General features: G+C 36.6%; 2 protein-coding genes and 1 long non-coding RNA gene across 4 annotated transcripts in view; 1 reads left to right on the top strand and 2 right to left on the bottom strand.

Annotated features, from left to right (window-relative positions):
* LOC126183729 (uncharacterized) overlaps window positions 1-25,980 on the bottom strand; it is a 345,488-nt gene that overhangs the window by 108,123 nt on the left and 211,385 nt on the right. The gene's annotated exons all lie outside the window — the stretch shown is intronic.
* The window catches only part of LOC126183735 (uncharacterized), a 153,633-nt gene that overhangs the window by 4,326 nt on the left and 123,327 nt on the right, over window positions 1-25,980 (top strand). The window lies entirely within an intron of this gene.
* LOC126183732 (probable nuclear hormone receptor HR3) lies at window positions 727-25,398 on the bottom strand. Of its 2 annotated transcripts, none has more exons than XM_049925938.1 (5): window positions 25,324-25,398; window positions 21,571-21,795; window positions 16,766-16,919; window positions 8,365-8,497; window positions 727-1,466 (listed from the first exon to the last, which is right to left on the bottom strand). In XM_049925938.1, exons 1-4 carry the CDS (start codon window positions 25,379-25,381, stop codon window positions 8,392-8,394), a joined length of 543 nt encoding a protein of 180 aa, XP_049781895.1. In that variant the 5' UTR covers window positions 25,382-25,398; the 3' UTR covers window positions 727-1,466; window positions 8,365-8,391. The 2 variants fall into 2 exon arrangements, with proteins under 2 accessions (XP_049781895.1, XP_049781896.1); XM_049925939.1 differs by lacking the exon at window positions 25,324-25,398 and adding an exon at window positions 22,611-22,628.

Here is a 25,980-nt window from a genome sequence, read left to right as displayed (position 1 = left end):
TTGTGCAAAACATTGTAAGTGAGGAATTGTTTCCCATCTGGTGGAGAAGTCTTTAAAGTACATAAACTATAAAAAATAAATAAACTCTACTGTCATATTGTCTAGCAATTAACCAATCTTAATTATCTGTATTTATGTATATATATATATATATATCTATGTACAACCTTGAACACAATAACTGAAATTAGAATGGCAAATGTTGGAAAGGTGTTGAAACATCCCAGTCAAATATGCATTTGAAGCTCTTACTTTCTTACAGAAATTAAAATGACTCTCTTCCATAACAGAATATACTCTACCTTTAACATTCTCTCATGGGTATATGAAATCTGATAAATATGAGTACAAACATTTTGTGTGCCAAAAATCAATAAGGAGTTAGTAGGAATAGAATAACTGTACCAGTTCTTGCCACAGCAATTGTACAAGTAAATGAAATCTCATTTTTTTTACAAAATCTGTGCATAACACTAATGAACAGTACAAACTATCTTTATTTAAGTATATTGTAATTATTAATAAGGCAATATTTTCCCTTAACCATAGCATATGCATTTTCCCCTCATCTTTATCTAACTTTGTATCAGTGTTAATGCTCATCATTACCTGTTGTGTTTCTGTCCTTGTATGTAACATAATACCCAAATTACAGAATCTTTTTACATATGCTGCTATAGAGAGAGATATATATATATAGATATATGTATATACATATTACCACATTATATTAATATCAGTATTTTAATATTTCCACACTTTTAGTATGCTGCAACAATACAAATTCAGATAGTAAAAGCTAAGAATAAATTTCTTTAAAATAAAAAAGACATAGCTACAGTTCATGTACTACATTGTAAGTCCAATAAAAAATTCAAAAATTTTGATCTTTTTATGTCTTTGTGAGTGGTACACAAACTTCCTGTTTTCTAGAAAGATATAAAAAAACCAAACACATCTTGATCATCAACTAGTCACTGTACATAACCACTGCAAAGCATTTTGGCATACATGCTATGTGAAAATAAACACAGAAATTGAAAAAAAGGAGTGGACCTAAATGTCTCAAGTTCTGTGTAAAGAAATCCTTTCAGCATTGCAATTCCACATATTAAAAGTCTGTTTTAAGCAAAACTCTAACATCCTTATATTCCACATCATTGCTCATTAAGCATGTCTGGACCAACACAGCAAATAACACAAAACACTCACCCTTGAGCCATAATTTTAAAAATAAATGTGACATTTCAATGCCATTCACCTATTTTTGAACACTCAGAAAGTCTCCTTTGTTGCAAAAGAATCACTGCAGTAACATACTCCCCACAGAAAATGATGTCTTTTATTCATCAGTTGAACTCATTGTAAATAACAAGAGGGTCCCCGTGACAATAACGGGAGTGGAAAGACTGCTTCTCCATAGCTGCTGACAGCTGCAGGTGATGAAAAAGGGTCTGGAAGGTTACCTGAAAATAAAATATTAACAACTACCATTATTAAACAATTTTTTTATAATTAGTAGCTTTCTTTTGTTGAAAGATATGTGAATGTAGAGGGAAGTAGTGAAGTAAGTACAACTACATAAATAAAAAAGTTATCATGATTTTCTTTTTTATTTCTACTCTTCCTCTAAATGATTAAAATATATATTTCTTGTTTGCTTTGGGTTTGAACTAATACTACTAGTCAGACCACTCTTAGGTTGTCAATCATGGAATTATCAGACATACTGGGGATTTGTGTACTACAGGCACCAAGTGATGGCACTCACACACGCTCCAAATCTTATTTTCATCTCTGTCTGGCCTAATATAAAAGTGATATGAACTTGTAGCACAAAAAGATACTTATATGCATTAGTAAAAATACTTGGTTGTCCCATAAAAAAGGAGCACTATAGATTGTATTGTAAAGTAAGACATAGCAGCAGCAGCAGCAACAACAACGTGTGTGTGTGTGTGTGTGTGTGTGTGTGTGTGTGTGTGTGTGTGTGTGTGTGTGTGCGCGCGCGCGCGCAATCTGATGAAGGACTTTGCCTGGTAGCTAAGAAATATCCTACTATCTATTTTTAAATGTTCCTGTCTGCTACTCATCACATAGAGGAGGCACTGAGCAGCAATCCATCATAATTCATACTGTTATTCCATCCCAGATTTTTCATTGTTTGATTCTGCCTATGGACCTGAAAATGAAGCACCTATTTTTGGTAAAATTAGCACCCACACAGTTCAGTAATACAAAATCTGCACAAAACTTATTCGAAATCTGTAGTAACAAAACCCTGATTAGCATATTGAAGAAATTTTTGTGGGTCATGCTTGACAATGCTACAGGTAAAACTGACAAGGTACACAGAGTGGAAGTAGAACCTAAAATAACTCGCAGATACAATAGTGTAGCAGGTAGCTATGAGTGTAAATAAATGATAACTTCACTCATTTGATGGGCAAGAAGTCATGCAGGGGGAACAAATCCCACTTCCATCTTGCAGGTCAGCCAGCCTACACCCACGTTCCTGTGAAAGCAGAACTGATTTATGGATGGCTGATCCCTTGTGGTGTTGTGAGTGACATACTCAAATCGCCTGCCAGAGTAGCTGAGCGGTTCTAGGCGCTACAGTCTGGAACCGCGCGACCACTATGGTCGCAGGTTCGAATCCTGCCTCAGGCATGGATTTGTGTGATGTCCTTAGATTAGTTAGGTTTAAGTAGTTCTAAGTTCTAGGGGACTGATGGCCTCAGAAGTTAAGTCCCATAGTGCTCAGAGCCATTTGAACCAACACTCAAATCCTGTAACTTACCATGATTAGTCTCTTTGCTCATTTCATAGTGAGAAAAGAAAGTGGTATGCACAAAACAAAACAAAATGAAGCAGAGTGCTCAAAGCACTTGGTAACAGTTACTGTGCAATTGATTGGTACTCCCAGTATCTTATGCAACCATAGTTTGAAACATCCCACATCTAAAATTGCCACATTATACTATCCTAATTTCATATAATACCAACTTTAGCTAGTAGACAAATGTACATGTTTCTTTGTTCTAAGGTTCTAAGTTCCACAGCTGAGACCTACATAGTCATACATGGAACACATTTTACAGAGACCATTGAACCTCCCACTGTCTGACATGGAAGCACACTGATATGTTGTCGAGTTTGTGGATGGGTGCACTCTTTATTTTGCTAATGCATTCTTACCAACATTCTCTTCCAGATTGGTCTTCAACAGAAGTTACACAATACCAGTAACAGGAAGTTTGATTACTTTTTCAATATTTATAGCCCTCCAGAGACAGTGGTCCTTGAAAATGCATGGACTACCCGAGCACAGCTCCCGTCAGGCTCAAATTCTCAGCTTCTACCTACACTACTAATTTAGTGTCCCTTGCCCATTACTTGCAGCATTTCACCAATTCCCGTAAGAGCTGAAGCCTTATGTGCATCTGCACTGAAGAGATAATTGGCTGTCTCACCTTAATTATATATACATGTGGTGTCTGCTCTTCTGGAGAAGTAACACACACTATTTTGATCCAGCAGCTGTTATGAATTAAGGCAAAGGAATTACATACGTTGCCTGTGAGTGGACACTGATTGAAATCGATGGGGAAAGTTGAAAATTTGTACTGGACTGGGACTCTAACTGGGTCTCCTGGTTACTATGCAGATACTCTGACCACTAAGCCATCCAGACAAAGTGGTCATTACAACTGCACTAAGTACCCTAGTATGACTCGATCCACATTCTCAACTTCTCCACACACTATTAATGCAGTACCCCTTCGCCCATTATCCTCATTACTTATGGCATGTCACTGAGTCCTGTACGAGTTCAAACCTGGTGTGCATCTGCACTGAAGAGATCACTGGCTGACTCACCTTAAGAGAGAGAGAGAGAGAGAGAGAGAGAGAGGAGAGAGAGAATGAGAGAGAGAGAGAGAGAGAGAGAGAGAGAGGTGTACAAAAATCATACATGTCAGTAGGTGCAGAATGGAGGATGACTATTATTAATGCTTTGTATAAAAAGATGTTTTAAAAGAGATATGAATAGTTCTTATACATTGTACCTGTCATACAAGCATGGTTGTAATTCAAGCAAAGGACTTTTCTCTGTATACTGATTTTTATCACAAAATTTGCTTTGGCTTGAGAAAGTACACTAACATTTAATGTGGATCTGTGAAAAGGCTGACAGTTTCTGTCTGATATTGCCTCAAAAATGTTGTCTCAAGGAATATGTTCTTTAAAGAATGAATTTTTTACTCTGCATAGCTGTACACAGTTATGAAACTTCCTCACAGATTAAAACTGTGTGCTGGACCAAGACTCAAATGCTTGACCTTTGCCTTTGTTGAGCAAGTGATCTACCAATTGAGCTACTCAAGCACAACTCACAACCTGTCCTCACAGCTTTACTTCCACCAATACATCATCCCCTACCTTCCAAACTTCACAGAAGTTCTCCTGTGAAACTTGCAGAGCTAACACTCCTAATAGAAAGGGTATTGTGCAGACATGGCCTACCCACAGTCTGGGGGATGGTTCTGAACTGGATTTTTCCCTTTGCAGTGAAGTGTTGGAAGATAGGAGATGAGGTAGTGGCAGAAGTGAAGCTGTGAGGGCAGGATGTGAGTCATGTTTGGGTAGCTTAGTCAGTAGAGCACTTGCTCATGAAAGGCAAAGGTCCTGAGTTTGAGTCTTAGTCCAACACACAGTTTTAATCTGCCACTCAGTTTGAACATGTTCTTCCACATAATTTCAGTCAAATTTTCTGTAACTAATGCTTCTTTATAATGTGTTCAAAAAATTTAATTTTCACTTCTTAATGGCTTAGATAAAAATCTTTGACTTTCAAAAACTTACAAAGCAACTGGTAAATACATTGTTTAAGTTCAGGAAATAACTACGTAATGAGGATGCTGCACAAACACTCAAACTGAATACACTGGTAAGGGCTTACATGAAACAAGCACTCATGAAACTCCGGTGATGCAAGTTAAACACATGTACATGCCTCATGTACCAGTTATTCTGATCTCTTGTCCTTCCGGTAAAGTTCATGTCAAAATATGGATACATTTTGTTAATGACCATTCTTCCATGGTCATATATATTTTGCAGTAGTTTACATTAAAAATGCAATTTATGTACAGCTGGTGTGAAACTGATGTCACAAGAAACTTGATACATACATTTATTTCAAAGTCATTTTTTCATTGTTTATGACACACTGTATCTACTAAATGAAACCCAGGGCCTATGCAGGATAAAAAAAACCATAGACATTACATATATGAGGGCCATTCACTAAGTAATGCAAAACTCTTTTTATGAAAGAAGGTTGCTATTATTAAGGATTCCAGTACACCACATTATTCCATATTCTTCTGACTGCAAAACACTATTTTACAACATAACGTCTGGTCAGTGGAATAGCCTTATGCCACCTTACTGGGAGGGCCTATATGCTCATGTGGTACTATATTGTTGGTTGACATCAGAGCTAATGTTTTGCTTCATCAATAATATCCCCGTCATCCAGAAATTGCTTCCCATGGAGTGCATCCTTCATTGGGATAAACAGATGGAAGTTGGAAGTGTGAGATCCAGGCTGTCATGTGGATGAGGAAGAATAGCCCAGTGAAGTTTTGTGAGCACCTCTTGGGTGACTTTGTGAAGCCTCGGTTGTCATGGAGAAGGAGAAGTTTGTACGCATTTTTGTGATGGTGAACATGACCTCTTCATTTCTTCCAGTTCCTGAAGGTAGTACAACACACTTCTGAATTGATCGTTGCACTGTGAGGGAGGAAATCGAAGAGAATAACTCTTTCAGGTCACCATGGTGACCTGAAAGTGCTGAGAGTGCAGCTTTAAATTTTTCTTTGGAGGAGAGGTGGTGTGGCATCACTCCATGGATTTCCATTTTGTTTGTGGTTGAAGTGACGAATCCATTTTCATCTTGTCACAATCAGCCTCATGGTGCACAAGCAATTACACACATATTGTCCTTTGTTGCTCTTTATGGCCTTGTGTTAAGCAGCAAAATATCCAGTGTGCACACACCTTTGAGTACCTCAACTTGCAGATGAGTGTGTCAGCACCACCAACAGAGTTGTCCAGTTGTGCAGCAAGGTGTTTGATTGTGATCCATTAATCACTTCAATTGTGAGTGTCCACTCATACCAACATAGCAGAAGTCAAGCTTTGTGTGGCCTGATGGCCTGCAGGAGATTGGACAGGTTTGCATGACCTTGTTCCAGTGATGACAGGCACCTCACCAAGTAACTCACCACGCTCTTGTTCACTGCCAGGTCTCTGTAGATATTCTGCAAGTGCCTATAAATATCTGCAGTGCTTCAGTTCTCTGTCATAAGAAACTGAATGACAGCTCTCTGCTTGGAATGCACCTTTATTATAGAAGCTATATTGAAGGCTACATATAGCACTGACATCTATTGGAACATCATGAAACTACAGAGGCTGAAGTGGGAGTATTCCATGTTGTCCCACAACAAATTCTGCATTTCCCATCTAAAACTAGCTGAGAAGAAAAATGTGTCTCATTAAATCAAACAATGGAAAATCCAGGATGGAATGAAACAATATTATGAAAAGGAAAGTTGCTACTCACCATATTGTGGAGATGCTGGGTTGCAGATAGGCACAACAAAAAGACTGTCACAAATAAAGCTTTCAGCCAGTAAGGCCTTTGTCAAAACCAGATGACAGACACACACATACACACTCATGCAAACACTGTCATTTATTTTTGATGAAGGCCTTACTGACCTAAAGCTTTATTTGTGACAGTTTTTTTGTTGTGCCTATCTGTGGCTCAGCAGCTCCGCTGTATGGTGAGTATCATCTTTCCTTTTCATAATAATGTGTCTCATTACTTATTTAATGTTCCCTCCCTCCCCCCCCCCCTCCCCCGTCCACACACATAATAGACTAATAGACACTTCATCTCCTAAATGAAATAATAGTGGGGAAGGAGAGAAAATTGTCAGCTAACATGGTGTGTACATACAAAGATACTGGCAGAAAAAATGTCATCACCTAAGCATACTATGCTGTAACATCTCACGTCTTAAGGTAACATTTTATGCCTAGATGCACTTAGTTCTCAGATATGCGATTCTATTCTGGGGATCAAAGGCACAAAACATTAACATGATTTTTAAACTCCTGAAAATGGCCATAATAATAATAACTAGAAGTAGTAGTTAGGCTCATTGTAAATATCTATTTAAAAATTTGCCATTCTCACTGCACCAAGAGAGTGCCTATACCAAATTGTGGTGCATATTAGGGAAAATATGACTACCATAAATACTTAACTAATAGTTCTATTCATATAATGGAAAAAGAGCTGGTTTAGATTTATATTTACCTAGCAAAATAAACAAAAAATTCAGAACAGTACATCAGGGGCTAAAACTGTGAAATAAACTTCCAAAAAAAGTGAAAAAGATTTCTAAAACACATTTATTTAAAAAGGCAGCTAAAACATTCTTCACAAGTAATGCATAATACACTATTCACAATTTCTTAGAGTACTATGAGTAGTGGGTAGTACTGAATGAAAATACTACAGTACCTTATCTCATTTCAGTACATGGTTATGGTTTACTGCTTTCACAAGGTATGGAAATGAGCATTTGGCATCATTGGACGGGAAGCCCCTTGTGGGGCAGGTCTGGTCGCCTTGGTATAGATCTTATTACATTCGACACACACTGGGTGACCTGCATGCCAGATGGGGATGAAATGATGATGATGACGACAGCACAACACCCAGTCCCTGAGCGGAGAAAATCACCGACCCAGTCGGGAATCAAACCTGGGTCCATAGGACACCAATCCGTCACGCTGACCACTCAGCGAACCATTCACAAGGTGTCATGTCTCAAGGTGTATAAAGCATAACAGTAATAGCTGTTGGCTCAGTTTTTCAGGTGGGCAGTTGAGCGTGAAGTCCAGAATTGAGGCAAGGGGCACAGCAGCATCTTATCAGTTCAGGAGTCATCAGTGAGTGTCCTCAGTGTATGAGTAGTGAATAAGGAAAGTTAATGTAGAAGGGAAGGAAGCCAGTCATTGCTTTTGTATTTTTTGCAGTTCTCTTCAGGTAAGTGTTACTGCTCATTAATAAAAAGCCTTGGCAAACTGAACCGTGTAAAAAATGGATTTTTATTTTTTAAGTAGCTTTTCATCAGTGTATTCCAAATTCTAGCTACAGACCCTGGTACCCAGTATTATTTTATTTAAAATATGTCACTTCAGATACCTAAGAATATATGCATACACTTTCTGTGGTATTTAGAAACCAATCAAATTTTATGTGTAATGGTTTAATCAGCTTACCTTAGCTGAGCTTCTGCTGCAGTGAACTCAGCTGTCAACAGAAAAGAGTTCCTTATGTAAAGCTGGAAACTCAAGATGTGGTGTAGATCTCTTGAATTTGGCGAGTGCATCCATATGCAACATGCTTAATTCCCTGTAGAGGCAAAACCAAATACTGCATCAGAGTTTTCAATCTTAAATTATAAAGTCTGTTTTATAAGAAGAAACAAACATTGCTGTCAATTAAGATTTATACTTTTACATTACATTCTTCATAGTCTCAAAAATTTATACTATCAGTATTGGTGATTAAGGGGTGTTCAGAGAGAGGAAGCTTAGTGGTCTTTTGTTTGACTTTTTCTGTGTACTTATATTACTATTACTTAGTGTTTTGTCTCTGACAACATATTGCACAAATTTAGCAAGCCAGGCAGTATTTTGGAACACATTTTAAACTGAATCATTAGTAATGCCATCTACACTACATGGAAAAGCTGGCCATAACACCACCCCCTCCCATGCCCCTGGATTGATTTCTACCAAATTTCCCACACGAACAGCAAACTTTAGGAGTATCAACACTATGTGGTTTATGACTGCCCAGTTCAAATAGGACCAGAGGTATGGGAAATGTGTTTTTTCAGCCCCTGCCATATAAGCTGTCCTGCTTGACAAGTGTGTTGCTTTGGAGTAGTACTGACCTGCCTTATCAACCCACTTTCCAAGCAGCCTATATGTCAGGAGCAGAAACAGTTTTGCAGATACAGTATGTAGGCTGAACCACATGAGAATGTTATGGTAGTACTATTGGTTTTCTTTATTGACCAGCTTTGTGGGGCAGCATACATATGTGGATGAAAAACAGTCTTCAATCCCCCAACATGTAGACTACCTGGCATGACCGCCATCTTGTGGGAGTAGTATTGACTTGCTTCAGTAACCTGTTGTGCAGGGGCTCCACATGGAGACGGGCATGGCTTGGGGAAAGGTTGAGATGGATAGAAGAGAGGATGAACAGAGAGATGTGGGTCAGAGGGGATGAACAGAGAGATGGGACAGGAGAAGATGAATAAAATAAGGCAGGAAAGGAGGTGGTATGGGAAAGGAAGTGGTACAGGAAGGGGGGCCAGGAGAATATGGAAAGGGAGACTGGCACAAGATGAGATGGACAGAGAGAGATGGAGGATAAGATGAACAGAGAGAGATGGAGGATAAGATGAACAGAGAGAGATGGAGGATAAGATGAACAGAGAGAGATGGAGGATAAGATGAACAGAGAGAGATGGAGGATAAGATGAACAGAGAGAGATGGAGGATAAGATGAACAGAGAGAGACAGAGGGTGGAGGAGAAGGCCAGAGAGAGAGAGAGAGGGGTGGGAGGGGGGGAGACGGGCAGAGAGGGAAAGGGGGGAGGAGACGGGCAGAGAGGGAAAGGGGGGAGGAGACGGGCAGAGAGGGAGGGGGGAGGAGACAGGCAGAGAGGGAGGGGGGAGGAGACAGGCAGATAATAGAGAGGGGGAGGAGGAGTAGGAGAGAGGCAAAGAGTGGAATGAGGAGTAGATTGGCAGAGATGGAGTGAGGTGATAGAGAGAGGAGACAGCTATGAACGTACAGATGGGCAGAGGTGGGGAGAAGGAGATGGGCCAAGAGATTGTTTCTACTCTTAGTTTTTACTTGTGTCATTTCCTATTGGATGTGAATACTAGGCTGGAAAACTGATGTTTAAATTTTATGATACTAGTTTTGGATTTAATATGCCAAAAACTACTAACAAAAGAGTGGATTTTATGTCGCCTTATACACGCGAATTTCTTCTCAAAATATTGGTCAATAACTTTCTGGTGAATTATTTTGACAGTCTGAGAATTGTCATTCAGCACGTACTTTCATACTTTAAACTAGTTAAATTTTGTCATCTCCCATTTTAAAGCTTATTAGACTTGTAGATGGTATGTTCAATGCTGTGTCTACATCAACACTGAATTTTCTTTGACCATTCCTGTGCTGTCATGCCAGTCTCTGCTGTTGCCACACACAGTAATCTTTGTTAACTGTTGCTATGCCATTTGTTCCTAAATGTCAGAATTCCTACTATGCATTCCACAGGAGTCCACTAAAGAAGGTTTCTGATGTGTAAACTGAACAAAATTCAGAAAACACAGGGCGAATTGCTCTACTTAAACAGAAGTGTGCAAATATCCAGGTGATATGTCATATCATTCTAAGAAATGGAGAAGTTGGATAATGGATGATGCTCTTCTGCTAGCATTAAAAATTTAAGAACTAGACCAATTCAAGATGTAATGTAGAGCTTAAACTGGCTCATGTCGTTTCATAGGAACCAGTTAAACAATGTAAATATATTAAAATAAGGTACTAGCAAAGAAGAACACTAGACAAAAGAGAAACAGTCCAGCTTTCATGGAGCAGCATCAGTATTTTCTGCTCTGGCTGAATTTTGTTTCCAATCTGTCTTAGGATTCCACATTTACATTAATACATTTTAATTTACAGATCAAAAACCACATAGTGAACAGTTTATTTATGTTGATAAAATGGTTTAAAAGCTAGTATAGAAACACTACAAATAAAATAATTGAAGAATACATGTATATCATCTAAGAAAATTACAAAGTATTATTGTTCACTTCTATGCTAAGTTAAAAAAAAAAATTATCCTTTTCTACATGAGTATTATTGATCAGCCATTATTCATGTATTTACTGGAAAAACAGCTCATCAAATAAATTGCTGTAACTAGAGGGAAGTTTATCGAGCTTGACAGATTTCTGACATATTCATGTTACACGACACATATACACATTATCATTCATACTATGTATTGTAGAACAACAATTCGTGAAATTATAATTTGGAGGAACACAGTTTAAGCAGATAACAAGTAATGATAGATTTGCAGTTCAAAAATATCATCCTCGTTATAAACTAAAGAGAAAATGGAAATTATAGCATAGAACAAACATGTCTGATTCATTATGCTCTCATAAATATTGAAACATTATAAGTGCATACCGAACTGATGAAAGTAATGAAATCAAATAACAGTTCTTGAAAACTACACTATACAAAGTGATTGTTCAGAAAGAAACTACAATTTCCTTCATTCACTAGAGAATGACATGATCTGTTGCTACTAAGAATTGTTATCTGCATTCACTTCTTCCTGAGAGATATTTGCAAACCTTGTGGTCTTGTAGCAGAGGCATGAGGAAAATCAAGCATCAGCCAAGAGCATCCTATACATGCCAATAAGTGAATGTTACTGTCATGTTTGAGTCATTCAGTTCCATATGTATTACTAGAGGTCTGCCTGGATAAGAAATATGCTATCCACTCTCCATCTGTAAGTCTTATTTTCATCTGTTGATATTATGATATTATGATTTTGTTAGTCACATTAAGATATTTGGTATGCCTTGTCTGAATTTTCATTTACTGAAGTAGGATCTCTTAATCTACACTGCACAAACTAAAAATGTGGAGGGCCCAGCCATAATCATATTTTAACAATACATATCCTATCACATTTTTAAATGAATATCATAAGTTAAAATTTTCTGCCACAATTGCTGGTATGGATTTTGTGGAAATTTTACATGAAACATTTAGGCAACATTGGAAGTCAAATGAAGTTGTGTTACAAAGTGTCATCTCATCTCATGTACTGTTATATGCTAGTTATGTAGTTCATGCACACAAATTCACCATAATATTAAACATGTTAGTGCGCTATACTTCCACATGTAATTAGCACTGAAATGTGTTCTTGGAAATATATTTAAGAGAAAAATCAATGGATTCACTGATTTAATACTCATTACTTGTGTTTTATGTGGCACACAGACTGGAATCACACCATGAAACTAAGATTCCAGTGGATGGAGTATCCTAGAATAGCCTACACATAACTTTGTGGCACCTTTTGATAATTGTATAAGTGACTTCTGTTACTGAAAAATGAAAAATAATAGCTTGGATGTAAGCAAGATGTTGGTACAATAGAAACAGAATGTACACGTGACTGTGCAAAAACTCCAAGAAGAAGAGTGTCTTGCTCTCTTTAGCCTTTAAACATGTCAACAACTTATGTGTTCTCTCCAGAACACTGGTACTGAAACCAACATAGTGACACTCCATCACAAAGGGCAATAACAGTGAACTGAAACAGTAGAAAGAATGCAGAACACTTTTTAATAACGAACTTTGTGGAAATATAATAAAAAAAATGTGGATATACTCAGGTCATGTTGAAAGAATGAACCCCAATAGACTCTCAACCAAATTATGCAATTATTTTTCTAAACAGATAATCAGTAATTCAGGGGTCAAAAAACCAGAATGGATGTATATGAAGACTGAAGAAAATGTAGAGGAGAAGGAAGAAAATCAATAGTTGAAACTAATGTGGTCCATAGTGGCTATTACAAACAACAACAACAACAACAACAACAACAACAACAACAACAACAACCACAGCAACAATAATGTAAGGCTGTCATTGCAGTAAGTCTAACATCAAAATTTAAAGGAAAAACATCACTAATTTTACACTACATATTTCCTTTATCCATCTAATGCTGGCTTAGACATCACAAAAAACTGGAACAATTGGGAAACTTAGAAAATGAGAAATAATTTTATCTCTAAGACTGAGGAATCTGTACAGCTATCTCTGTTTTAAAATATACTACTCAGAAAAATAATGTTATCAGTTGCCTGTGGCTTGAAAGATTTGCAATAGTCCAGGATTATTTGCTCCACAGCAAAGACACTCCCCTCTGATGGTGTGTTGCATGATGGAAAGGAGTAATATAACATTCACCTGCTTCAAAAGATAGGGATATATGCTTTTGTCTGTGAAAGCAAACTATCATGTCATTCCATGCCGTAAACTGAATTTTTTCATTGATAAATGTCACTGTTTCATCCTCAGAGTGCTGATATCTCTTTTAGATTCGCCTTGTGATGTGTCATGCTATTCATTGGAATATCTATCACATTTCTGTTTCTTTATGGGAACTTTGGATATAGTATTTACCTTTCATTTGATCTGTGGACACTTTCTTGCTATTTATTTCCTAAATTTGTGGATCATTTCAAGTTCTGATATTTAGCATTTTAATATATTACAAGAGTGTGTTTTTGTTGATTCCCATTTATATATCAAAAGCAGTTTTTCTTAAGCCTTCAAATTAATTGAAAATGGAGTCTCACCTTCACCCCTTTCCAGAAATGAGATTAGTTTCAATGTCTACTACAGATACAAATTAAGGGTTTGTGTTTTTAGAAGTTTCAAGACCATAGCAGGCATTGGTAAATAGAATTATAAAGCTTCATTGTGTCTTTCAATAAATTTTTTTAATAGAGGTAATTAAATCAGCTTCATTTTTCTTGTACAAAGTAGCCAAAACTTGGAACCACTATGGACTAATGAGGTGTATTATGTCTAGTTAGCTGCAATAGGTGTCCATTTCATCTTTCACCAACCTTTGTCAACAATGCTGAATGTCATCTCTTTCCAAAACTTAACGAGATCCTATTGATCCCTGCAGCTCACTACTCTAGCACAGTACCGAGGATGTGTTTTAAGCATGAAAGTCCATTACACGGGTGAGCTGCTGTTACAACATTTGGACTTCTATTTGTAACAAATGGACAGTTTTCAATGGTTCCAAATAAACCAAACACTGAGAATATCTTCAGCAGCTCCACATTTCTCTCTCGCCCTCTATTTTTTTTCTTTTTTTTAATCACTGGTGTACTACACTCAGTCACCAAGTTTTCTCTTTTCACTGTTAGTTATTTCATGTGCAGCCACTCTCATAGTTTATTTTTTTATATAAATTTGTCCATAGTTCAGTTGTTAGTGCCCCTTCTACACATCCGAAAATTTGTTTTACCTCTCTCAAAACAGTTTCATGTAGAAGATTGGTGGTTTTCTGTGAATTCCTTGAATTTATAACTGGATAAGTTTGCAAGTCCTTAGCAGTCACTGCCTCATATTTGGCTTCCACATCAATAACAGAGGGTGCTGTTTCAACAAAACCACCTTCATTTGCAAATTCAAAAGGTAAAATGTCTTTACTGAAGAGGTTGACAAGTTTTTCTTTGTTGCAACTTCCATTAAATTTATAAAGAGTTAAGGAATTTTGACACCTCACCTAGAGTAAGCAACCTTAGTTTAGCGTTCACTGCAAGAATATGTAAAAAAAGCCACTATATCCTTAATTTTCTCCTTAGCATCAAAACATTACCCAAACTACTGACAAATCATCAGTCAGAATTTGTGTTGTTGTTTAGTGTACAGTCACCTTGCTTCACCTTTAACAGAATAAAATCCACATTATTATTTTATTAATGTACTCTCAGTAGTCTTAACTCTGATGCACACTGCTGTGGCCGCACACTTCGGACATCGTAGCACCTATCCGTTCACAGAGCCTGCAGAACAGCTTCACCAGAGTTTGCAGCTAGCCTAGAAACAACTTTGCTATGCCAGGCATGTGATCACAAATAGTTCTGGCATATACATTTGCCAATGGGCTTTATAAGGTGGCACACTGCCGGCAAAAGGTAGTTCAATGCATCGCTCACAAGAATACAGAGCTGCCGTTACGGCCAGATGCCTCTTCTACCTGGCCGATCTCTTGGTATAGTCAACGAACCTCTTGACATTGTAGAACTGTTTGTGTTCACTCCCCATGAAGCAGTGGGTCTTTTTTATTATTAGTATTATTACTACTATTATTTGTGTCGATCTGCAGTTGGGATTGAGTCAGTTGTTCTTTTGGATATTGCATTATTGTTTCGTTTTGGTGAGTCCAATAAGTTGTTTCTGGTCTTGTGTTTTCTGCATTTCTATTTTGCCAGTGCAGATACTTCACAAACTTCAATCACCCAAGTGCTACAAAGAATTAATGGAGAGTGGCAGAAACTTCACATTATCTACAATGCAGGTAGCCACTGGCCAGGGATGTTATCCATCACATGCTTCACAATTAGCACAAATTAGTGCATGTAAAACACTTGTAACTAGGAGATAAGAAAGAAAACAGATTTCTTTCAAGCCATGCCTTTGCAAAAATTCCACAAATACCTTTAGACTTTGGCTACCTTTACATTCAGTTTGCAATGTCACTTCATGTAGAAGACTTCACCAATCACGTGTAATGTAAGAAGACCAAAATTTTAGTATTAACCTTTAACTACAAAGTAATTATTAGTACTGTGTATATTTATAGATATACCCTTGGATATCCACATTGGTACAGGTTCTTAGCTGAAAATACTGACTGCAGACATCCACACAGACCTCTAATTATTACAAATGTATGTTTCAACCAACTTAATGTGTTCTGTATGGACTACCACTGACTTGTTTTGCTGTATCTTGTGCAGGCCACCTAACATTATAATCACAGATATTTCAAAATGGTTCAAATGGCTCTGAGCACTATGGGACTTAACTACTGAGGTCATCAGTTCCCTAGAACTTAGAACTACTTAAACCTAACTAACCTAAGGACATCACACACATCCATGCCCGAGGCAGGATTCGAACCTACGACCGTAGCGGTCACGCGGTTCCAAACTGACGAACTTAGAACCGCACAGCCACACCGGCCGGCTACAGATATTTCCCCTGTGTCTCTGAGCAGCAGCAGTCCTCTTAAAAGACATGTGCATCTTCAAGCATTCTGCAAGAAAACTGCCAACCAAACAAGTTGTGTTCTTATTGATCCACTTCAGTGGCTAGGTGGATGGTACATGTCACTGGTTCTCACCAGATCATCGCACATCGAGCAATGCCTGGTATATTATGTATGATGCAACAGCACTGCCACAGGCATTCCATACGAAATCGCTGTAATTACTTTACATCCAAGGCTTTTCAGCTAAATACAAATTATACTTCTTATTTGTTTTTCTATGATGCAAAATGCAGTAAATCCAAACTACAAACAGTTTAGAACAATTTTTGTATAGTTTTTCACACTATAATAATTAACAACATGACAAGTGAAGAGTCCATTTCAGGCTGCCTCAAGACTTTCATTTCGCACAAAATATGTGGAAAATTGCAATGGGGTGCACAGAGATCATAGTATGTTGACAGATTCCTAAAATATAGGGTAAGAAAGCTGATGCACTGTTCAGCTGTAAAAAAGAAATAATACAGCATACAGCACCTCATAAGAATATCAAGACCCTTCCTAAGATTACTCAGCAATACTTCCATGCAAATGGTAGTTTATTTTCTTATATTCACTAGCAATTTGGCACCAGATTTCACACTTACATAAAATATGATAACACAAATTTGTAAAAATGGCTGTTGAAATAATGACTGTAACACAACATTCACTTCAGACTTGGGAATAAAAACAGTGTAACACAAACCTGAGTGTGGCTATCTTGGCGAGCATAGCATCACAGACAGTGACATCTCCCTTGATGGGCACAGCATGATTCCGATCCAACTCTAAGCGCAGTGCTCTCAACACTGCTTGACTCAGTCGGCTGATTTCAGCCAAACCTTTAAGGCCTGGGCGATCTAAAATTGCAAAAAGATTAGTACTAACCTGTTTTATGGCACATGGTATTTGGGAAATAAAGTGCTGTAGGTCACAAATAAGCTCCAAAATGATGTACGAAAAGAGTTACCAAAATTAAGTGACCCTAATATGACATGACTTAGTATAAATTTAATTAGACCTTAATATTCAATATAATAAATATTTTCATGAAGCGTTCTTAACTCTCTCTCTCTCTCTCTCTCTCTCTCTCTCTCTCTCTCTCCATCCATCCATCCATCCATCCATCCAAGCCAACCACATTATCCTAGTTTAGCACCCAGTACCCTGACCGATCTAAGGGGTTGTGTTGAGAGATGAGGAGGTAGCGAGGAGGAGGTGAGGGGAGGGGGTGGGGGAGAATGGCTGACAGCAGGGAGTGAGAGGCAGCTAGCGACAGGGTAGTTTATGCTAATTTAATCCTCTGTCTCCTGAGCATGTACATAGTCTAAATTCAGAACAAAGTTTGCCTATTCTGAATAAAAATGATAATATAAAAGATTAACATCCCCTGGATTAAAGAAAAGCATACACATCATCCAAAAATAGTGTAGGAAGAACTATATGTTTATTACAAAGGGAAGAGCTATGGTTCATGAAGAAGAAACACTCAACACAGTGATACAGAACTATGCACAATAAGTAGAATATCTGTGTTGTACATGTTGTGTGGCAGATTATAGGTCCAATGTAAGGTCACAAGATGCATGCAGAAGCATTGTCGGCGTATGTGTACCTAAGAAGTGCCACATGTATGCAGGCTACCTAGGCTATGGTGTAGCACCCTGATCCTCGTATCAAATACCAAGTGGCATCCAGTCAGTCATGTGGCACTTCAGTTTACAAAACCACTAAGACTTTTACAGGAATGGTTAATGGAATGTTGGCAGTTTGGAATGAGTTCAATTCTGCAGAAAGCCTATTTCTTCCGTATCTCACTTCACCCAAACCAGGACCCATAAAATGTCAATTTTTTGTCTTAATAATGAGGTCACTCTAAGACCGTAACTGTGTCTTGTGGTCAGAAACAGCAGTGGAAAAAAGAATTTCCAAACTGAAGCTGATCAAAAACAGGCTTCAAAGCTTAGAAGCTAAAAATGTCTCATGATAGTGGAATGGCCACAGTTCATTGTATTTGCCAGTTCTTGAACACACTGACACGAATGAGTGAGGATTAATGTGTATAAATGATGCTCATCAAACTAAGGTCTTCCTGAATGGGGAGAATCAAAATTCCTGGCTGACTCCACTGCTGTCACCACTCTATAAGACCCAAACAGAATAATATGTTGGAAACGTTCTGATTTGTCTACTCAGCATTCCATTTTCTGGCATCCACAGCTCTGCTCACTATCTCCAAATGACAAAATGACAATATGTAAATGCAAATAGCAACAGTGAACTATAAATAAAAACTGACAATCAGTAAATAAACCTATAGCTACCAGAATGCCAAAATGCAAAACAAAAATGCTATGAATGTATGCACTAAACTGATACAAAACCTCTGATGTACAACACTCCATTCTCACAAAACAGTTTACATCATAGGTGTAGCTTCATACCTGCAGATTCACTCAAGGATACAACACAACATAGAAGAAAAATGGGTTGCATTGATGATGGTTTGTAGTAATTTGTATTTGAACATCTCATGCCAGATTATTACACCTCATTATATTAATCATACTCCATTGATCCCACAGAAAGGAATCTCTGGGATGCGGCAAAAAGGTAAGAATGTTGGTTTTATTGAAAAACAATCCAATGACATCAATTAACATTATGAAATATTGGAATATTACAGTTAAAATATTGATTATACTATAACCCAGTAGATACATAAATATTAATTGTTTCTGTGAAGATTCTCTTCAATGGAGTAAAAGAAGTAGCCCAACAAATTCAGTCCTTAATTCCAATAAATTACCCACAAAGGAGTCAGTGTACCTTGGCATGTTGTTGTAAACATGTGTAGCCATGTATTGCGATTCATTTCTGTAGAAATGTTAAGCCTGTGAAGTCTTTATAGAAAGTGTTTTTTTTTTCTTCTTTACCTTAGGCTTCACCTGTGTACACACATGTCAAACTGCACACATCTCATCTTCCTCCCTCTCTCTCTCTGTGTCCATCTTCTTCTCCTTCTCTCTATTCATATCCTCTTCACCCTCCATCTGTCCATGTACTCCTCCTCTGCCTGTGTCCTCCTCCACCCTTCATCTGTCCATCTTCCCTTCCACCCTCCCTCTGTCCACCTCCCCCACTCCCCTTCTCTCTCTGTCCTTCTACCCTAACCCCCTCCATCTGTCCATCTGATCCTTCCCCCCCCTCCACCCCCCCCCCCCCCCCCGCCCCTCTTAACTGAAGCAGTGGTTTAGGAGGAGATGCAGACAAAACACACACACACACACACACACACACACACACACACACATTATGTTTATACTTCTCACTACTTTTTAGAAACTACAGATATTGTTAATAACAGTGGACATTAGCAAATGTATGCATTATGAAACAACTGTTAAAATATTAAGTTTTCTTAAGTAAGGTCCTTGTAGGATGTTCCACAACTAATACAAGATACAGTTCTTTTAATATACTTCTGTGTTCTGAAATTAGAGGATGTTTCCCATACACCATTCCCATGTCAAGTATTGTGTGGGAACTAGGACTGTTGATATTTTTAAAAATATCAGGAATCCAATACATCAATATTTTATAAAATATCATTATTGACTCTTAATATATGAAAAAGTACGGATATATCAATGGAAATATGTCAACATATCTGCCTATAAAAATATTGGCTGCACAATGTAAATACACAGCAGGTTTTAGAGCTGTATATTTACATACAGATTTATTATTAGATATTCTACACATTGACAAGCTACCAGCATGCCTACTCCTCTCAGAGCAAGAATTTAAAGAAAACAATGTACACTCATGCTCGGCATAACCACTTTGCTAACAATGGTAACTCCATCCACAGAGAAGACCAGTCTTGGCATTTAGATTCTTTTTCATCTTTTTCAGCAACTGTTTTTGAAGAATGCTGATGCTTGGAAATCTTGTTATTCCATTCACATCACCCCCCCCCCCCCCCCCCCCAGTGCAATCTTCTTTTGTGCCACATATACTTGCTTCACGCAGTCAAAAGAGAAAGACTGGGTGTGATGAAAGCTTGAAAATTAGTAAGACTCCTTCACTCACTGAAAGGAAAATTATGTTCTACTACAACTTTGAAAGAACAACATCAAATATTTACCAAAAATTGTGACAAAAATATAATATAAAGTAAAAATATTAGCATTTGATATTGACATATTGGTGGAAAAAATATCACTGATATAGATCAATCCTTATGGAAAAAATATTGATATATCAATATTTTATCAACAGTGTTAGTGGGAACCACTACAAAGGTGGCAGGTTGTGTTTACTGTTTACACTGTTGCTTGATCCTTGCTCTTTGATGGGTAGTGTATCAGATTCAACCAAATTCTGTCAAGTTAGGACTGGCCTTGGAAAGAAATCTGAGATAACTGTTGGTGCCTTCAGCACTTCTGCCTGGTTCCATGTAGCATCTGCTCCCAGAGTTGTGCACAAACTAACTCTAACCATCCAACAGACCGATTCTGACATTGTCACTTGATATCAGTAATGCAACTGGCTATGGCAGTTTGTGCACTATGGAGAAGTAGATTCTCAAATGCTCTTTTTTTTAATTTTTTCTGCATTCTTCAGGAATGTTAACTCACAGAACAGTAATGAGGTTGGTATTCTGAATAATCCTCGCCAGTTAAACAAAGAGCCTCTGTATTGTGTGAGAACAGGAGCACTATGTGCAATTAGTGCAACACAAATTAATGACATCTCTTTCCAGCAAACTTTAACTTATGATAGATATGGAAGAACATATTGCAACATCTTTCTTGGGATTTAACAACTAAAAGCTATTTTGTAGAGGACAATGCCAATGCACACACTGCCAATGAATTTATGAAAATATTACAAATTATTTTTGGTGACAGGAACCATCCTCTACTACCCTGAAATAAAAAAACATTATCTGAGTTTGTCAGTTACTGCACTAGTGTTACTTTGTAAAGTGTGACTGAGTTTGTGCAGAGATCTATGAACAGATGCTACTGACACACCAATGTGAAGTGTCAGATGTTGCTAAGATTTTCTTGGACTCCTTTCCAAGGCTGCTCCTAACTCATCAGTTCACATAAAACTGAACTGCCACCTGCCACCTGCCACAGCCCAAAGAATGGAAAGGAGAATAAGCGGTGATAAGAGCCTGCCTCCCTGGTATTAACTCCTGCACAACACTGGGCACAGTGCCTGTGTCATACGTGAAACAGACAGCATTGTCACACGAAGTTAAATTTTGACCCAAAATTATTCTGTAATTCAGCAGTGAATGAAAATACTCATAAGAAATCAGTTTTTTTCTTTTTTAAATAATCTATGAAAGCCAGTTATGCAAACTGCAACATGTAAGCCCATGGTACATCACAATTAAGGAAGGTCATCAAAAACACATGTATGACACATTAATACAAAATATATGACATTAAAAGAAGATTTTGTTTTGAAATAACATGTTTATAAAGTACATACCTGTTGAAAGCAGAATGCATGCTGAATATAATGCCAGTTCTGTTTCTGTTAACTTCAGTTCAGCTACACTTTTTGCAAATTCAAACACACATGTCACCAGCTTCATTTCAGCAGTCTCATTAGTATAGAAGGCATCTTGTGGCAGCATTGTGTCAGAATAGAGTACACTATTTTGACTTAGATCATAATATCGACTCATCCGTAACACAGCAAGCTCAAAACTACCTGTGAGGCAAGAATATTATAATGCTTACAAAGAAAAGCATAGAATTTGCTTATGAAGTAACAAATATTCCGTGTATGCATGTGTGTGAAATAATGAAACTAGTGATTTATGAAACTCACAAGCTTCTTACCTTAATACAACTATCAGAACAAAAGGCACACACAGTACTTTATTACTTATATTTTCTTCAAAATCTGTATTTTTCTGTTAAAATACTACATAAATTTTAAAATTTCAAATATTCTTCTAATTATTATTATTATTATAAATAGTGTGCTGCAACAAATTAACTATTGGTATTTTAACTGTAAATTAACATCAACATTTTTGAAAAAAATTTCAGTGTGTGTAACAAATAATTGTATAAGACAATGAATGACTGTGCTAGTACTTTTGCTTCATTAGTAAGAAATGCAGTTTTAAAACAACTCACATAACCATCTTTGCTGTAACTGTAATGGACAATCAGCGTAAAATAGATGAGGCCTGTGACATTGATTTAGTGAAGGCTATAGCAGATCAGTAGTATACTGAAAAGGCCAAGGTCACATTTTTTTGTGAAGAGCTCACAACAAATAGCAGTGAGAGTCCTTCACATTTCTTATGAAATATATGATATATATTGGCTTTATCTCAAAACTGTCTGAAATTTAACTGTGTTATATATGATGATGAACCTATATTAAAGAGATGGTAAGATACTTGCACAAAATAATATGTGAAATTTTAAGTCTTGTGATTAAATAGTACACTTAACTGTGACTACACAGAGACAAACAGACAATGTAAATAGAAGAATGTTAAACATATTAACCTTTCTAACTTATTTAAAGTCTAAAACAAATGAGGAAGTCAGAGTTTAATATCTTGTTGACACTGAAGTCACTGGTGAAGGACTTCTTGTACAGTTGCAGAGGTTAAGGGAAGGAAACTTTCCCAAAGAAGTCATTGTGCATATGATTTAGTGAAATCAGGGGAAACATATGAGCATGGCTGCATAGTAGCTGAATACTAATTTTCTAGAACATGAATTAAAATCTTAACAACTGTGTCAACATGCTAATTGAAGATGCAGAAAGACCAATCACAGAAACAAAAATAATATATCTGAAGCATTATTTACATTAGTCAATCAAATCAAACAACTGAAACACATAATTAATTTATGAATAAAATAAATGAAGTAAATAACATTTAATCTTTAGTATCATTTCTCTTAGAAAGTAGGAAGTAGTTAAACAGGAAAGTAGTTTTAATTATTAAGTTAACAAGAAATGTTAATATGAAGAACATTGTAAAGAACTGCCCACTTGTGGAAAATGATGTAACTATGTCAAACAAATAACTGAAAATGCAACATACTGCCCTCTCTTGAAAGCCATATGAAAAGGAACTTCAAAATTCAATTATATTTAGAAATAAGTAACAAGAAGTTAAATGGTCTTCTGATCACTGTATTTGAAGATCTAGTAACCTAAAAATTTCTTAAAGTAACTTTCTTGAAATGTTCAAGAAAATCTTTCTAATTAAAACCATACAAGTATATAACAAAATGACTACTGGACTTAAACTTTTTAATTCAAAGTATAATAATTTTTAGAAACAGGAAAAAGCAACTTCACAATGAACTAAAATATAACAGAAATAGGTATTTCATTCAGTATGTTAGAGGTTATCAAGTTGTGAAGGCAGCCACACAAAGGGCTAATAATTTTATTTTGAAACATAAAAGTAAGACAATGGCAGTGTGGTCTTTTGTCAAATCAGAGATAGGTATTACAGTTCGTAGTCATAAAATACCTAGGATTAGACATGATGATAGCCTTATTATAAAGCCAGCTCAAATATCAGAGTGTTTAAATGAATTCTTCATAAATGTAGCATAATACCAGAGTAAATTGTATACTTCCTCAACTTCACCAAGAAGCTCAGTATCTTACAGATTTAAAAAAAAAGTTTTGATAAAGGATGGGGTAAATATTATACTAGCATAAAAAAAATTGTTGGATGTGACAGGATACACAATAATGTGATTAAAACAGTACATCATATAATAGCACCTCCGCTAAATCAAATAATCAACCAACAGGGATGCTTTCCTGATGTGTTGAAGTATACAATCTGGATGTGGTGAACAACTTTACTGAAAACATAAACAGAGGATTAGATTAGAGGAGGAAAGTTTGCAGATATCTTCCGGAATCTTACAAAAGCCTTGGATTCGGTAAACCATACCTTGCTTATCTATAAATAAAGCAAATATGGGCTTATGCATAATGTTTTGCAGTACACAAGAAAAGGGTGACTCAATTCAAATGCTGTGAATTCTTACTCTAAATGGGTGTTTCAATTACTGTATCATAAGGTGTGCCTCAAGGCTCCATTCCAGAGCCCATTCTTTTCTTACTCTGTGTAAATGACTTACTCACAAAAATAAGTGTCCCATCAGTTCTATTTACAGATGATAATTCTGTTTTTATTTAAGCTGATGATGCTGAAAAAACTCTGAGCTCTATTGTGAACACACCCTATACCCTAGAAAACTGATACTAGTTAAATGGGTTGGAACTGAACATTGCAAAAACCTGTATGTTACATCTCAAAACAAAAAATTTAAGATGTGTGGAACTTGAAATGCAGTAGAACAATCAAGTTATAGAAGATGTTGATATACTCAAAATCCTCAGAATGAAAGTGGACAAGATCTTAAGCTCAAATACACATGTTGACATCCTATCACATAAATTAAACAGCTTTGCATTTTAAATGCAAATACTAGGAAATTTTACTGGCATGTGTACAAAAAAATAGCATATCATAGTTATTTTGAATCTGTTATTAGGTATGGTCTAGTTTTCTGGAGAAGTTTAAGCACTGTGTCTCAGATACTGAAACTGCAGAAGAAAACTGTCAGATACATATGTATTGCACAGCAAAAAGAATCTTGTCATCCATTATTTTGGAAAGAAGAAACCTGATAGTTCCATTCCTACACATTATTATATCCTACAGAGCACATAACTATTATTTGATGAGAATCAGTTTAGCTGCACTTATAAAATGAGAAAGAAAGGGAATTTTATGGTTCTTAGACAACTGAAATTATATGCACAGTCTCTGGGGATGAAAATATGCAATAAGTTAATAGTCAAAAATATAATTATGATAAAGCCAGATCATCTAAAAACAAGGTGGTCGGAGATTTTGTGGGTGGAACATTACTATTTGGTAGAAGAATTCATGAAGGAAAACTGATACTTGAGCTAACTATTAGATATTTTCTCTAACATAACTTTATTATTATTATTATTATTATTATTATTATTATATTGTTGTTAGCATTAGTTCTCTGTTTGTGGTGAAATTTTAGTACAAATATTTGAGATGTCTCCAGTACATGAATAAATGAGATTGATTATGTATGTTATGAGACTAATAAACCGCAACTGAAAATACCAACAGCCTGTACAAAAATTAAGAAACTTGCATTGAGAGTAGTAGAAATGCTATTGACTAAGTATTCTTACCTGCTTTAAGAAGCACAATTTGATCATCCTGTGAGAGTTTCATAAAACCAGGCACCATTTTTGCAAATTCAATGATTTGCTGAATAACTGTTGCTAATTTCTGAGCACACTCTAGCCACAGTTCCTCATGTGCCTGTGTAAAGTAATTGAAAACAAAAAAATGTAAACAGTAATAGGTAACACATACTGAAGGCACTAACAAAAAAGAATGAAAAATTTCCCAATAAATGTTCGACCAATATTATAAGCATTAGATTTCAATCTTCCATCTGTCACTTACTCAAATTTTACTTCAATTTCTTTAGAACAGAAGTTTAGGTTATTTTGTTTTTTATTGTTGGCCAAATGTATTCACTATGACTATCAAAATAGACTATAGCTTCCAAAAGGAAAGAAACATTTCTCCAGGGCTGTAACAGAGACAGCAGATGAAACAAACGGAGTAGTAACAGGGGAAAAGACTTCTGTTAAGTCACACTGCACACCACGACAGATCCTACATGCCAACATAAGTACAATAAGTGGTGACTCATGAGTATACATTCTGGGTGTTCACAAATTTTTAGATGCAGATAAATTTGACTGTGTGAAATTAATAGCATCTGATATATTAAAGTTGTGCTTATGAACAAGTTTATGTAACCACAGGCACTGCAA

Source organism: Schistocerca cancellata, chromosome 4, assembly GCF_023864275.1.
Source record: "Schistocerca cancellata isolate TAMUIC-IGC-003103 chromosome 4, iqSchCanc2.1, whole genome shotgun sequence".
NCBI lineage: Eukaryota > Metazoa > Arthropoda > Insecta > Orthoptera > Acrididae > Schistocerca > Schistocerca cancellata.
The sequence above is the reverse complement of the archived record's forward strand: the minus strand, read 5'-3'. Positions and strand labels throughout refer to the sequence as shown.

Bases quoted from the DNA above. Each gene is read 5' to 3' on its own strand.
- LOC126183732 (XM_049925938.1), bottom strand. From the start codon at position 25,381: ATGGTGCCTGGTTTTATGAAACTCTCACAGGATGATCAAATTGTGCTT. The intron at 21,796-25,323 runs GTAAGAATACTT...CTTGCCTCACAG, and splicing joins AATTGTGCTTCTTAAAGCAG to GTAGTTTTGAGCTTGCTGTG. The intron at 8,498-16,765 runs GTTTGTGTTACA...TTGCCTCTACAG, and splicing joins GCCAAGATAGCCACACTCAG to GGAATTAAGCATGTTGCATA.